The sequence below is a fragment of the Oncorhynchus mykiss genome, chromosome 16 (genome assembly GCF_057628025.1).
Source record: "Oncorhynchus mykiss isolate SJ-2025 chromosome 16, ASM5762802v1, whole genome shotgun sequence".
In the NCBI taxonomy this organism is placed as follows: Eukaryota; Metazoa; Chordata; class Actinopteri; order Salmoniformes; family Salmonidae; genus Oncorhynchus; species Oncorhynchus mykiss.
The window spans coordinates 42,404,744-42,419,917 of NC_143037.1; the positions used below are offsets into that span (position 1 = coordinate 42,404,744).

At 42.4% G+C, this 15,174-nt stretch overlaps 1 protein-coding gene and 1 long non-coding RNA gene across 2 annotated transcripts in view; both read right to left on the bottom strand.

The window, feature by feature from the left end:
• Positions 1-15,174, bottom strand: part of LOC149976898 (uncharacterized) — a 175,736-nt gene that overhangs the window by 1,950 nt on the left and 158,612 nt on the right. The window lies entirely within an intron of this gene.
• On the bottom strand, positions 10,796-15,162 carry LOC110491945 (translocon-associated protein subunit delta). Its single transcript, XM_021565836.3, has 6 exons — positions 14,951-15,162; positions 13,124-13,242; positions 12,971-13,045; positions 12,741-12,830; positions 12,120-12,185; positions 10,796-11,655 (listed from the first exon to the last, which is right to left on the bottom strand). Exons 1-6 carry the CDS (start codon positions 14,997-14,999, stop codon positions 11,551-11,553), a joined length of 504 nt encoding a protein of 167 aa, XP_021421511.2. The 5' UTR covers positions 15,000-15,162; the 3' UTR covers positions 10,796-11,550.

Here is a 15,174-nt window from a genome sequence, read left to right on the forward strand (position 1 = left end):
GACACAAACAACAACACAGAGTTACACATGGGATAAACAAACGTACAGTCAATAACACTATAGAAATATCTGTATACAGTGTGTGCAAATGAAGTGAGGAGGTAAGGCAATTGTCACGTTCTGACCTTTATTTCCTTTGTTTTGTATTTATTTAGTATGGTCAGGGCGTGAGTTGGGTGGGCAGTCTATGTTTGTTTTTCTATGTTTTGGGGCATTTCTATGTTTCGGCCTAGTATGGTTCTCAATCAGAGGCAGGTGTCATTAGTTGTCTCTGATTGAGAATCATACTTAGGTAGCCTGGGTTGCACTGTTTGTTTGTGGGTGATTGTCTATGTTGATGGCTTGTTTCAGCACAGGTCTCATTTTGTAGCTTCACGGTCGAATTTGGTTTATTGTTTTTGTTACTATTTTGTATAGTGTTCAGTCTTTCTTTATTAAAGATTTTACCATGGACACTTACCACGCCGCATATTGGTCCTCTGATCCTTTTCGCCTCTCCTCTTCAGATGAAGAGGAGGACAACCGTGACAGCAATAAATAGGCCAATGGTGGCGAAGTAATTACACTTTAGCAATTAACATGGGAGTGATAGACGTGCAGATGTGCAAGTAGAAATACTGGAGTGCAGAAGAGCAGATAAACATAAACAAATATGGGGATGAGGTAGATAGTTGTTTGGATGAGCTATTTACAGATGGGCTGTGTACACCTGCAGCGATCGGTAAGCTGCTCTGACAGCTGACGCTTAAAGTTAGTGAGGGAGAAATAAGTCTGCAACGTCAGTGATTTTTTGCAGTTCGTTCCAGTCATTGGCAGCAGAGAACTGGAAGGAAAGGCAGCCAAAAGAGGTGTTGACTTTGGGGATGACCAGTGAAATACACTTGCTGGAGCGCATGCTACGGGTGGGTGTTGCTATAGTGACCAGTGAGTTGGGATAAGGTGGAGCTTTACCTAGCAAAGATTTATAGATGACCTGGAGCCAGTGGGTTTTGTGACGAATATGTAGCGAGGACCAGCCAACGAGAGCATACAGGTCGCAGTGTTGGGTAGTATATGGGGCTTTGGTGACAAAGCGGTTGGCACTGTGATAGACTGCATCCAATTTTCTGAGTAGAATGTTTGAGGCTATTTTGTAAATGACATCTCGAAGTCAAGGATCGGTAGGATAGTCAGTTTTACGAGAGTATGTTACGCATAGGAAGCCGATTATAGATTTAACTTTGGATTGGAGATGCTTAATGTGAGTGGAAGGAGAGTTTACAGTCTAGCCAGACACCTAGGTATTTATAGTTGTCTACATATTCTAAGTCAGAACCGTCCAGAGTAGTGATGCTAGTCGGGCGGGTTGGTGCGGGCATCGATGGGTTGAAGAGCATGCATTTCGTTTTACTAGCCTACAATGGTAGCCTACAACGACAGAGGGAAGCTGAGAAAGAAAGGGAGGGAAAGAGCGGGAAGGAAAAAGGAGATGAGAGAGAAGAAAAGTAAAACATTGACGAACCCCGGTTGATGTCACCCCACTTTTATTTTACAGAACAAAAGGAGACAAAGTGGAAGATACAGTAGAGACATAGGTTGCTTCCCAAATGGCACTCTATCCCCTATAAAGTACACTACTTTTGACCAGAGCCGGCTAATAGGGTGCCATTTCGGACGGGCCCATACTGTAAGAGACATGCTGTAAAACACTTCCCATAGATCAATGATGGGCATTACAGCAGAAGAACCATCCATTATTCTCAATACAACATCAGTGTGTGGTATTCCGCTAGGGGTGATACTGTACTATATCAAATCCAAAGACATGTCTGACACTCTAACTCTTCTATTATCATTTATGATTTATTACAATGTTATGTTTAGCAACTAAAACCCTCCAAACTGTCTGAAATGACAACCTGGACTCAGGGGTAGACGTAACATAGTAATTGAAAATCAGGGACACTCAAATTAGTGTGATATGTTACATTTGGTATGGTATGTAGTCATTTGTGGATGTCCATTTTGTATGATATGTTATGAATTCCAATTCGTATGATTTGTTACGAATTTAAATTCGAACAATATATTAAGAATTTTCAATATGTATGATGAGCAACAACAGTGAATCCTCTATTCAAATCAAATCAAATCAAATGTTATTTGTCACATACACATGGTTAGCAGATGTTAATGCGAGTGTAGCGAAATGCTTGTGCTTCTAGTTCCGACAATGCAGTAATAACAAGTAATCTAACTAACAATTCCAAAACTACTCTCTTGTACACAGTGTAAGGGGATAAAGAATATGTGCATAAGGATATATGAATGAGTGATGGTACAGAGCAGCATAGGCAAGATACAGTAGATGGTATCGAGTACAGTATATACATATGAGATGAGTATGTAAACAAAGTGGCATAGTTAAAGTGGCTAGTGATGATACATGTATTACATAAGAATACAGTCGATGATATAGAGTACAGTATATACGTATGCATATGAGATGAATAATGTAGGGTAAGTAACATTATATAAGGTAGCATTGTTTAAAGTGGCTAGTGATATATTTACATCATTTCCCATCAATTCCCATTATTAAAGTGGCTGGAGTTGAGTCAGTGTCAGTGTGTTGGCAGCAGCCACTCAATGTTAGTGGTGGCTGTTTAACAGTCTGATGGCCTTGAGATAGAAGCTGTTTTTCAGTCTCTCGGTCCCAGCTTTGATGCACCTGTACTGACCTCGCCTTCTGGATGATAGCGGGGTGAACAGGCAGTGGCTCGGGTGGTTGATGTCCTTGATGATCTTTATGGCCTTCCTGTGACATCGGGTGGTGTAGGTGTCCTGGAGGGCAGGTAGTTTGCCCCCGGTGATGCGTTGTGCAGACCTCACTACCCTCTGGAGAGCCTTACGGTTGAGGGCGGAGCAGTTGCCGTACCAGGCGGTGGGTGATACAGCCCGACAGGATGCTCTCGATTGTGCATCTGTAGAAGTTTGTGAGTGCTTTTGGTGACAAGCCAAATTTCTTCAGCCTCCTGAGGTTGAAGAGGCGCTGCTGCGCCTTCTTCACAATGCTGTCTGTGTGAGTGGACCAATTCAGTTTGTCTGTGATGTGTATGCCGAGGAACTTAAAACTTGCTACCCTCTCCACTACTGTTCCATCGATGTGGATAGGGGGGTGTTCCCTCTGCTGTTTCCTGAAGTCCACAATCATCTCCTTAGTTTTGTTGACGTTGAGTGTGAGGTTATTTTCCTGACACCACACTCCGAGGGCCCTCACCTCCTCCCTGTAGGCCGTCTCATCGTTGTTGGTAATCAAGCCTACCACTGTTGTGTCGTCCGCAAACTTGATGATTGAGTTGGAGGCGTGCGTGGCCACGCAGTCGTGGGTGAACAGGGAGTACAGGAGAGGGCTCAGAACGCACCCTTGTGGGGCCCCAGTGTTGAGGATCAGCGGGGGGGAGATGTTGTTGCCTACCCTCACCACCTGGGGGCGGCCCGTCAGGAAGTCCAGTACCCAGTTGCACAGGGCGGGGTCGAGACCCAGGGTCTCGAGCTTGATGACGAGCTTGGAGGGTACTATGGTGTTGAATGCCGAGCTGTAGTCGATGAACAGCATTCTCACATAGGTATTCCTCTTGTCCAGATGGGTTAGGGCAGTGTGCAGTGTGGTTGAGATTGCATCGTCTGTGGACCTATTTGGGCGGTAAGCAAATTGGAGTGGGTCTAGGGTGTCAGGTAGGGTGGAGGTGATATGGTCCTTGACTAGTCTCTCAAAGCACTTCATGATGACGGAAGTGAGTGCTATGGGGCGGTAGTCGTTTAGCTCAGTTACCTTAGCTTTCTTGGGAACAGGAACAATGGTGGCCCTCTTGAAGCATGTGGGAACAGCAGACTGGTATAGGGATTGATTGAATATGTCCGTAAACACACCGGCCAGCTGGTCTGCACTTGCTCTGAGGGCGCGGCTGGGGATGCCGTCTGGGCCTGCAGCCTTGCGAGGGTTAACACGTTTAAATGTCTTACTCACCTCGGCTGCAGTGAAGGAGAGACCGCATGTTTTCGTTGCAGGCCGTGTCAGTGGCACTGTATTGTCCTCAAAGCGGGCAAAAAAGTTATTTAGTCTGCCTGGGAGCAGGACATCCTGGTCCGTGACTGGGCTGGATTTCTTCCTGTAGTCCATGATTGACTGTAGACCCTGCCACATGCCTCTTGTGTCTGAGCCGTTGAATTGAGATTCTACTTTGTCTCTGTACTGACGCTTAGCTTGTTTGATAGCCTTGCGGAGGGAATAGCTGCACTGTTTGTATTCGGTCATGTTACCATGTTTATCTTTCAGAGGGTTAAACTGTTATGTGTAGCTCTTCAGCAACTAAAACCCTCCTCCAAACTGAAGGGCCTCAACAAAGGTTAGTGTCTGCCTGCCCGCATGCCTGTCTGTCTGACTGTCTGTAGAAAACAGCTGGTTTGGTTCAGTAGCTACTTCCTGTGAGAATAATTTGTGTGACGCCAGTTTCCACTCTGCTGAGTCCTGCTAAGCTCCTTTGGTGTCTGCAGCCCAGAGCCCCAGCCTGGTGCTGTGTGTGTGTGTGTGTGTGTGTGTGTGTGTGTGTGTGTGTGTGTGTGTGTGTGTGTGTGTGTGTGTGTGTGTGTGTGTGTGTGTGTGTGTGTGTGTGTGTGTGTGTGTGTGTGTGTGTGTGTGTGTGTGTGGCTGTCTGTCTGTCTGTCTGTCTGTCTGTCTGTGTGTCTGTGTGTCTGTGTGTGTTGACACAAAGGCCCTCAGAGCAGAGCCTGTTTCACACCTCTGACAAATAAGTTTTCCTCTGCCTGATGGAGCAGACACACAGCTACAGTACACTACAACCCCATTAACACACTCTTAATCCTAACCCCACACTCTAGTCCAAATCCTAGACACTGAGCCAGAGATGGACTCGCAAACTGGCAATTCCTTTTCAACAATTATAAGTGCACTGAAGCGATGTTGATACCAAAGTCAGAATAAAAGATGAGTCTGAATAAAATAAACATGAGTATCAACATCTTCAGTCCACTGATAGTTGTTGAAAAGAAAATGCCAGCCTCTGACTCTGTGGGTCTGTTTGCTAGTCCACACTGGCTCAGTGTCTAGGATTTAGACTAGGGTGTACTGTATGTTTTTTCCATTTATTTCTCACTCTGTTTCCTATCATTATCTCTCATTGCTGTAAAAGGAATACATGTGCCTGACATCACACAGACCCACTACTACAGTACATTAAACCCACTCAAACACTGAACGAGAGACAGGATTTGAATTTTCAACAACTATCAGCGCAGTGAAGTGATGCTGACACCCCTCATGTGAAGAAATTATGACCACACATTATTTGTTTAGGTAGACTAATTTTCAACAAGAAAAATAATAACTCAATTGATCAATTGATCAACAAATCTAGCCTCATGAAAGTACTGTATTAATTTAACAAAGAAAGAAAAAAAGACAAAAATGATGTACTCTAAACCTTTCCCAGTGAGCAAAACAGGTTGTAATGACAATTTCAACCATATGTCAAACCAGTTCTGCTTGTAAACATGTTATACTCATAGGCAGGCGCCTGAGCAATGGAGCAAACAGAGCAGCTGTAACCCCACTTTCAAAGGGTGCAAACGTATGCTTTTTTACTAGAAAATTCGTCATTTTCAATGATTAGTTATGTTTTGAGCTAGTCTGTGTAAAAATAGATCTCCATTTTAAATATTATATAACCATTAACAGATTGTAGGTATACTTAGCACCCCCGTCACCTCAAGATGAATGTTTTTTTCGACCACTCTAGAATTTTGGTTCAGTGCAGTTGGAAAGCAATAGTTGCACCACTTGTGTGTAAAATCAAAAGGCACCTGCAAAATCTATTTTGTTGCGCTGTTGTTACATTTGTATCTGTTCTTTCATGTCCAATGGTGTTTACGTATCATTTGCATGCACCACCAGCCTGTAAGAACCATAACGCGCATTGGGCATGTCTGATTAGGCTTATCTGTAATCTTGGTTATGCAGAAGTTCAATTCTGTCGCGAATGTTTGTAATTTCCTCTTTATCTGTCCACGAGAGATTTGCAGATAGACTAGGGGTAAGAGGGTTGGACCAGTAACAGAAAGTGTTTTTCTCCCCATGTCGCTCCGGCGCTCGACCTCACTGGTTAACTAACCAACGGCCCTGGCAACCATGAATCCACACGCCTACTCCCTATCATTACGCACACCTGGGTATCATTATTTCCTTGATTACTCTCTCTTTATTTAGCCCTCAGTAGCCATCAGTCACAAGGTAGTATTGATTTTTATTCACGTTCTGTACACTTCTCATGTTGTGTTTAGCTGCATTTATCATGATTAAACTCACCTTCTGCACCTGACTCCCGGTGTATACATAACATCCCAAGCTGTTTACATGAATTTAACACCATTCCGGGTTTTTTTGCCACCTATTTTCCCAACTTCAATCAGTTAAATCACATTGTTAAAATGTTTTCATTAAGTTACAAAAGTAACAGTCCTGGCTGAGACCCATATGCAAGTGCACCACGGCCACTTCGCAGTTACAATATAGCCAACGTTTTAGCTGTATGCTCCTATTTTGCAAAAGACAAATGGCCTGTGCTTTTTATCTCACAATTTATAACGTTATTGCATCAAATGTGTATGCTGTTTAATAATAATTTTTTAAAAAGGTCATGGCGACAGCGCTTCAAACAATGGCGCCCAAAAAAGTAAATGTCAGAGGAAAAGCGGAATGTCATTTAATGCACCTGATGAGATCACACTTTTGTTATTCCTCATACTTTGCATGATAATTCAGTTTCTTCCCGATTTGTTGTCAAATATGTAGCTTACTAACTGTGGTTGTTGTTCAAAAGGTCACTATTGGACAGAATGACAATTTATGACAAGATTTGTTCAAATCCTTTTATTTTCTTTCATCATAAAAATACAAGATTCTCAAATATGCATGCTGTATATGAGTAGCTTCCAAAACAATTTTTTAGTATGAAGTAGCCTTTATGAAATACAAAATGTGGATATCCTGCTCTAGCCCAAACATTCAAATATGAGCTATATTACTGGAGCTACATTTTATTATTTCTATTGCAGATTCGGGTCTTAATTTACGGGTATATATAGCTCCCCCAAAAAATGCTAATTTGATAATGATATTGATTAATGAATAATATGTTAGCAATATTATTTTTATGTGAACATAATTACCCAATTGAAATGCAAAACTCCGGTGTGGATTTTCAAGTTGACAGTTCTTGTTCAATGCTCGAACAGAGAACACTGCCATATTGAGAAAAACGAATGTTAAAATGTAAATAAAAGTTCAAGTTGTAATTGTACTACATTATTGCGATCGCATTATTTGTGACAAAAAGAAGATGACAACTTAATGTGCAATTTAACTATGCTTTTTCTTAACCTACCAAGTCCAAACTCAAATTCAAATCCTTATTGAGTAAAACTATATTATTCCTCCCATTTTCGATTTAATTTCCTCATTGTCATGTGTTATCCTGGCCACATTCTTAATAGTTTGGCCTGTCCATCGATCACTATTGGTGGGATTTTCATGGAAGGGAGTAGATTAGTAATCTAGTCATTAAAACACTTTTAGATATAATTTATTGCGTCAAAGCAGAAGCAAAATAGTTGTGTTCTGTTCATAAATATGGATTCCCCCTGTTAAGAAAGTGAAGACTTAATAAACGCAAACATTTTCTGGGCGAGGTCCCCCAGTACCTCCCCGCAGCCCTCCTAAACTTTAATACCCCCACTTTCAGACAGTCAGGTGCCCATGGTTGTAATGACATCATTTTTTTTAACCATATTTCAACCAGTAATGACGTGATTTCAACCAACTGTTTCCACTGGGTTGCTCACGTGTTAAAGTGACCTCTTGATATACAGTACTGTAAATAGGTCAACTGACTGCAGAGGACAAATATAGGTGGTATTAGTCCAAGGTGTGAGTCCCAAATGTAACCCTATTCACAATATAACGCACCTCTATTCCCTATATAGTGCACTACATTTGACCAGGGCCCATATGGCTCTGGTCAAAAGTAGTGCACTAAATAGAGAATAGAAGTGCCAGTCTGAACAACGACTATAGGTTGATGGTGTTAGTCAAAGAGGTCCTAGCAACGCAGCTGAGGGGCATTAGATAGAGAGCAGGGAGGCAGAAAGGAACGGTTAGCCATGTCAGTATGTATGCATCAGTCCAAGGCTTTGACGTTACCATTCCTAGTCACACCATAGCTCAGGAACATGCTTGGTGATAAGGGAGTGTCTTTCATGCATACTGTCTCACACATGCATATGCACAGAGGCATGCACACACGCACACAAGCGCACGCCCGCAAACACACACACACAGCACGTGTTATTTCAGAGTTACTCCAGAAGAGGATGTTTCTGAACTATTGTGTTGTTTAAAGCAGTTAAAGAAAATATAGAAAGCTCATGTGTACATTGTTTAGGTATACAGGAGAGTGTACTGTATATCGTGTTACCTGGACTAAGTACAGAGTTGACATAATTCGCTTGGATAGAGGGAGTTACAGTTACTGTGTTCTCATAAACCAGTGAGGTTTCAACAATAGGCCTATCCCATACGATAAGTGATATATACAGTATATATACAATATAATACTCACTGTCACACTACTCTGGTTCACAGCAAAAAAAATCACTTATATAGAAATGATTCCTTGAAATCCATAGATAAGCTCAGACTAGACACTGCTACTGTATAGAGGCCAAACTCTGCCATACAGGCAAATTGATCATTCACAATGTGTCATGAATGAAGGAAAACGTTGAGTAGCATAAAAGATAACACACAAAGTACAAAATGAGTGTTTCATCTACAAGTAATCCGCAGCCCAACCTATGAGATGATGGTGTTTCAGCTGGAGAGAGTGGGAGTGTATGTAGCGACACTGTTCAATTATGACGGTAATGAACCACAGACCTGCAGCACACAGCTGCCACACGCTGTCCAGTCGGGAGTACTGCAAATGACTGATGAAAATCAACTTTTAATGAAACCGACTCTACAGTGAATCAGTGGAGGCTGCTGAGGGGAAGACGACTCATAATAATGGCTGGAATGGAATAAATTGAGTGGTATAAACTACATGGAAACCACGTCTTTGACGTGTATGATACCATTCCCATTGACTCCATTCCAGCCATTAATATGAGACGTGCTCCGGCTCAGCAGGCTCCACTTAAATGTTGACCTAAAATAAATACACAACTTTCTTAGAAGACAGTTGAGAACGAACCAGCCTGCCAGATTTGACAGCAGAGAGAGAGAGAAAGATTTGCAACAGCCACTTAAAATCAGACTCCTTCCTCAGCCAGTCTTGAAATGTAGAGCATGCTGTCTCCTCCACCATCAAGGCATACCACGGTGTGACAGTTATTCCCCTGAGCTTTCCCTTGCAATACTGAAATAACCACTGGTTCCATTCAGTGGTTGTGTCCTAAACAACACTCTTTTCTCTTCTTAGTGTACTACATTTGACCAGGTATTGCACTATACAGGACATAATGTACCTTTTGGGACACAGACAGGGTTTCCAGCCTCCTTATAGGCATGCATGTGAACCTGTATAGGAGGGCTAAATGATGCAGGAATTTATGGATAAGTTTACCTTATAATACCACCCAAAGGTGCGAGGAGATGCTGAGTATGGAGAAGAATAGGTTGCTAAAGAAGACATCATTAAGGAAAAACTATTCATGAGAATTTCTTTCCAGAATTTGTGGTATACATTGAAGGGATTACCTACAGGTAACTGACAAAATAAAGGAAACACCAACATAAAGTATCTTTAGGGCGTTGGGCCACCATGAGTCAGATCAGCTTCAATGCACCTTGGCATAGATTCTACAAGTGTCTGAAACTGTATTGGAGGGATGCAACAATATTCTTCCATGAGAAATTCCTTAATTTGGTGTTTTTTAATGGTGGTGGTAAACACTACCTCAGGAATTGCTGCCACTCCATAATCTCCTATACGTGTTCCATTGGGTTGAGATCTGGTGACTGAGACAGACATGGTTTACATTGTTTTCATGCTTGTCAAACCATTCAGTGACCTGTGGATTGGGGCATTGTCATCCTATAGCCATGTTAGCCAAAATAATTGCCGGCCCAGCATTTTTATTCAACACCCTGATGGGGTGTTAATTGATGAATTAACTTAGGAACCACACATGTGAAAGCACCTGCTTTCAATATATATTTGTATCTCTAATATAATCAAGTGTTTCCATTATTTTGGCAGATACCTGTATATAGTGCAGTGCAATACTTTTGGGCCAGAGCCCTATAGAGTGCCATTTGGGCCAGAACTATGATAAAAGCCTATACAGTTTAAGAGGCATCCTATGTAATGTAGCAGGCAACACATCCCTCAATATCCTCGCCACTAAGGTCATGCTCTACTTCAGGGGTCTCCAACAGGCAGACTGTGGGATTTTATGTTTTTCAAATACTATACAGTACATTTATTCAGAAATTTGGGTTTTTGAAAACTGTGGGCTTCTTGCAATCAATTTGCAGATTACAAATGATATATAGTTATGATAAGGCTCCTCGACCATCTGCTCAATATTTTTTTTTTCCCGCAGCTGAATGTCATTTGGGACCACTGCTCTACTTCATACTCTAGTAGTAACTCATTTTAGTTTGATGCATTGTAGTGTGGCCTTGGATAATGTTTTGCCCCTAGATCTAGATGTGTGCAGCATAATTGAGACATAGTAGGAGAAAAGCAAACCATTTATTCATTTGACCACCAAGCAAAAATAATCACCAATACTTGAATATTTGGCCTCTTCAGTGAGCCAGTGCAACAGTTCCATGTACTGTCGGTAAGACAGCCAGTCAGCAACTGCCAAGTCCACAGTGGCATCAGACTCTTAAACACCAGTGTCCGTATTCACAGTATCTCAGCATAGGAGTTCTGATCTAGGATCAGTATTGCTATTCAGATCATAATGAATAGAAAATGGGGGAACTGATCTTAGATCAGCACTCCTACTCAGACTCTTGTAGATACAGAACCAGTCATTTTAGACTGTGTAGAATCAGTACCAATGAAGGTCCTTCACAAGAAAGACCACAGAATGATGGACAGATACTCGTCTCTCAGAGGCCAAGTCCACCGGTAGGTAAACAATAAGCCTGAGGCTGTGAAAGGAAGTCAGTGTTGGCATATAGAAACAGTCCTTTAACTTTCAGGACCTGGGTTTGCTTTTGAACACAAAATTACTGTGCTCAACTCAGTTTGTGGGGTACATCGGGTTTGATTGAGGTGTGCAGTTTTTACCACAACTTGACACAATGCAATAGCTTCTTCTGCTTAAAAACATGTAAATACAAAATATAAAACAACTAGTTCCGCATCTCGAAATGGATGGTGGCAAATTGTTGTTCTGGATTGGTAGAAAAGTCACACCAGAATTCAACAGTATTTTAGAGTTCCAGTTGCAGAGAATTGTGGGACTTGCAGTCCTTTATGCCTGGATGGTGCTTTTAGCATTGAAGGCCAGGTAGTAGAGCAGGATACCGATGAGAACAGCCATAACCTCAGTAGCCACCCACGGGCCATTCCATGCACCCTAGAAACAACAAGACAACGCAGCACCAGTTAGGAAGGACTCTCAGATGAGAATGAAAAACACTAAATACGAATGTTCCATCATGTGTGAAGACACATAGAAGGTGCAACACAATTGATAAAAGTAAACAACTGGAGACACCATTTTTGAAGACTGAGGTGTTTGACAGAACAGTGCTACTTTAACTAGCAAAAGCATGTCTGAGCTTTGTGTAACTAACATTTGCTAGCTAGATAAACATCTCAGCTAACTGTGGAAACAATTCACGTATTTCCAGTAAGTTTGCAGCCCACTGCTTTTTGCTACCAAATACAACACTGTCTCCAAAAATGGCAAGGTGCCTCCAGTAGTGTTCACTCTTCTGCCGTTTCTGACATCTCCATTTTCTAAGCGTAATGCGTGTACTATAGACATGACTGTCTTTCATTGAGTATTCATTTGTTATTCTGTCTATGCTGACTCACCCTGTGATCCACGTTGACAGAGAAGAGAGGCTGGATGGAGTCACTATCCTCATTGTTCCTCTGGGCCTAAAAAACAAACAAACATAAACACACACAATTGCATAAGGCAATAGGTCATATCTGACAGTATGCACAAATATTTTACTCTGGACTCACACTTGCATAGATAAACAACAATCAAGACATTGAGATCTCCCCTGCTGTTTGTATCTTTCAAACAGCATGCATGACCACTTATTGTTAGCCAATGTCAAAGCTTGCTAGCAAGAGCTGCCCTCTTACGATTGGAAATCTAAATTTGCATAAACTTGGGAAATGTGGAGCTCTTGCTGTCTAGTCACCAAGCCGCTGTCTCCTCCTGCCATTGAACATTACTGGTAGCTAGATCGCTGATTATCTTGCCAAGTGTAAGTGATGCCGCATTCAAGACCACTAGGAACCTCTGAGTAAAAATGTGCTCACTTTTCTTTTTGCGTAGAGCTTCGTATTTGATGATTCTGATCATTTCCAAGCAGGAAACTAATCCTTCTACGAGTTTCCAAGTCAGACATTTCAGGGTTGTCTTGAACGTGGCAAAAGTCCCCAGTTACACTCATAGATGAATAGGAATGAAACGCTTACCTTGCGCAAAGAGCTATAGGACTCCTCATCAAAGAATTTGACCTGGTATGTACCGGAGCTAGCCTGTTTGTGGGGCATGCTCCAGGACACCTGAGAAACACAAAGAGAGAGAGCGAAGACATGACAAACTAAGTCATAAACCCACAGCATGTGCACAGAGGCTCAAGTGACTCTTGATAAGTGTATATTGGACATCCATAGTGTATGTCCACATCAGACCCATCTCTTACCTGGTACTTGCCAACATCCTGGCCTCTGGTCACGGGGAACTGTCTGCCATTGACGTCAGCATACAGAACCACACTCTGTTGAAGAAAGATACACATTTAGAGCGTGATGAGAAAAAGAGAGGCGTGTCTGTCTGTCGTGTCTAACTACAGTACCTGGGCGCCATTGGTGCAGGCCAGGCTGAGCTCCACGATAAAGACAGACTCAGAGGAGATGACGGCATCAGAGGTGGTGTAGGCAGAGGGGGTGATCACAGGGTCTGAACAGCTCTCTCCTAAACAACATGGGCAGAAATTACATCAAGCAGTCTTTGCTTGCTATCGTAATGTGAAGGTACTGTTCATTTCTACTCTGAGAGCCAAGCTAGTGCATAACAAAATAATTGACTTAGCTAGCCAACTATCTGGTGGTGCAGATTGATAAAATCTGCAAAATTGGGTTGAATAGAATGGCTACTGTAGCTAGCCACCTAGCTATCCAACCTTGTTGGCTAACATTCACCTTCTTATCCAGCTATCCAAATACATTGCTAGCTAGCTAATACGGTGCATTTGGAAAATACTCAGACCACTTGCCTTTCCCACATTTTGTTATGTTACAGCCTTCTTCTAAAATTGATTAAATACATTTTTTTCCCCTCAATCTACACACAATACCCCACAATGACAAAGTAAAAACCGTTTTTTAGAAATGTCAGCAAATGTATTACAAATAAAAACAAATAAGTATATAACTAATCAGACCCTTTGTTATGAGACTTGAAAATGAGCTCAGGTGCATCCTGTTTCTACAACTTGATTACCACCTGTGGTAAATTCAATTGTTTGGACATGATTTTGAAAGGCACGCACCTGTTTATATAAGGTCCCACAGTTGACAGTGCATGTCAGAGCAAAAACCAAGCCACAAGGTCGAAGGAATTGTCTGTAGAGCGACGAGACAGAGCTTTGGGGAGTGGTACCAAAACATTTCTGCAGCACTGAAGGTCCCCAAGAACACAGTGGCCTCAAATCATCCTTAAATTGAAGAAATTTGGAACCACCAAGACTTTCTAGAGCTGGCCGCCCGGCAAAACTGAGAAATCGGGGGAGAAGGGCCTTGGTCAGGGAGGTGACCAAGAACCCGATGGTCACTCGGACAGAACTCCAGAGTTCCTCTGTGGAGATGGGAGAACCTTCCAGAAGGACAACTGTCTCTGCAGCACTCCACCAATCATGCCTTTATGGTAGAGTGGCCAGAAGGAAGCCACTACTCAGTAAAAAGGGACATGCCAGCCAGCTTGTAATTTGCCAAAAGGCACGAGAAACAAGATTCTCTGGTCTGTTGAAGCCGAAATGTAACTTTTTGGCCTGAATGCCAAATGTCACATCTGGAGGAAACCTGGCACCATCATGCTTTGTAGTTGTTTTTCAGCGGCAGGGAGACTAGTCAGGATTGAGGGAAAGATTAACAGAGAAAGTACACATATCCTTGACGAAAACCTGCTCCAGAACACTCAGGACCTCAGACTGGGGCGAATGTTCACCTTCCAACAGGACAACGACCCTAAGCACACAGCCAAGACAACACAGGAGTGGCTTCGGGACAAGTTTCAATGTCCTTGAGTGGTCCAGCCAGAGCCCAGACTGGAACCCAATCTAACATATCTGGAGACTTTAAAATAGCTGTGCAGCAACGCTCCCCATCCAACTTGACAGAGCATGAGAGGATACGCAGAGAAGTGGAAAAACTCCCAAGTACAGGTGTGCCAAGCTTGAAGCATCATCCAAGACTCAAGGCTGTAATCCCTGCCAAAGGTACTTTAAAAAAAGTACTGAGTCAAGGTCCTGAATACTTTTTTGGGGGGGATAATTTCATCCATTTTAGAATAAGATTGTAACGTTACAACTTGGAAAGTCAAGGGGTCTGAATACTTTCCAAATGCACTCTAGATTTCCTTGCCACTAGCTAGTTACTGTTGCAATCTCTCTGAAATTACTCACCTGTGCACAAGCAGACAAGAGCAAGAAACGCGGCTATTTTGATCATCATGGTTGATTTCTCAAAATGTCTTTAACACGACAATGACTTCCGCAGCTAGTTATTTCAGCAGTTGTTACAGACACGTCTTCCTTCAAAAAGTCTATGTCGGCTTTTAGACTAACGCACCGTATCAGCGCAATGCATTTTGGGAACGTGGCTGTGTTGACACGTCACCTCATGGAGA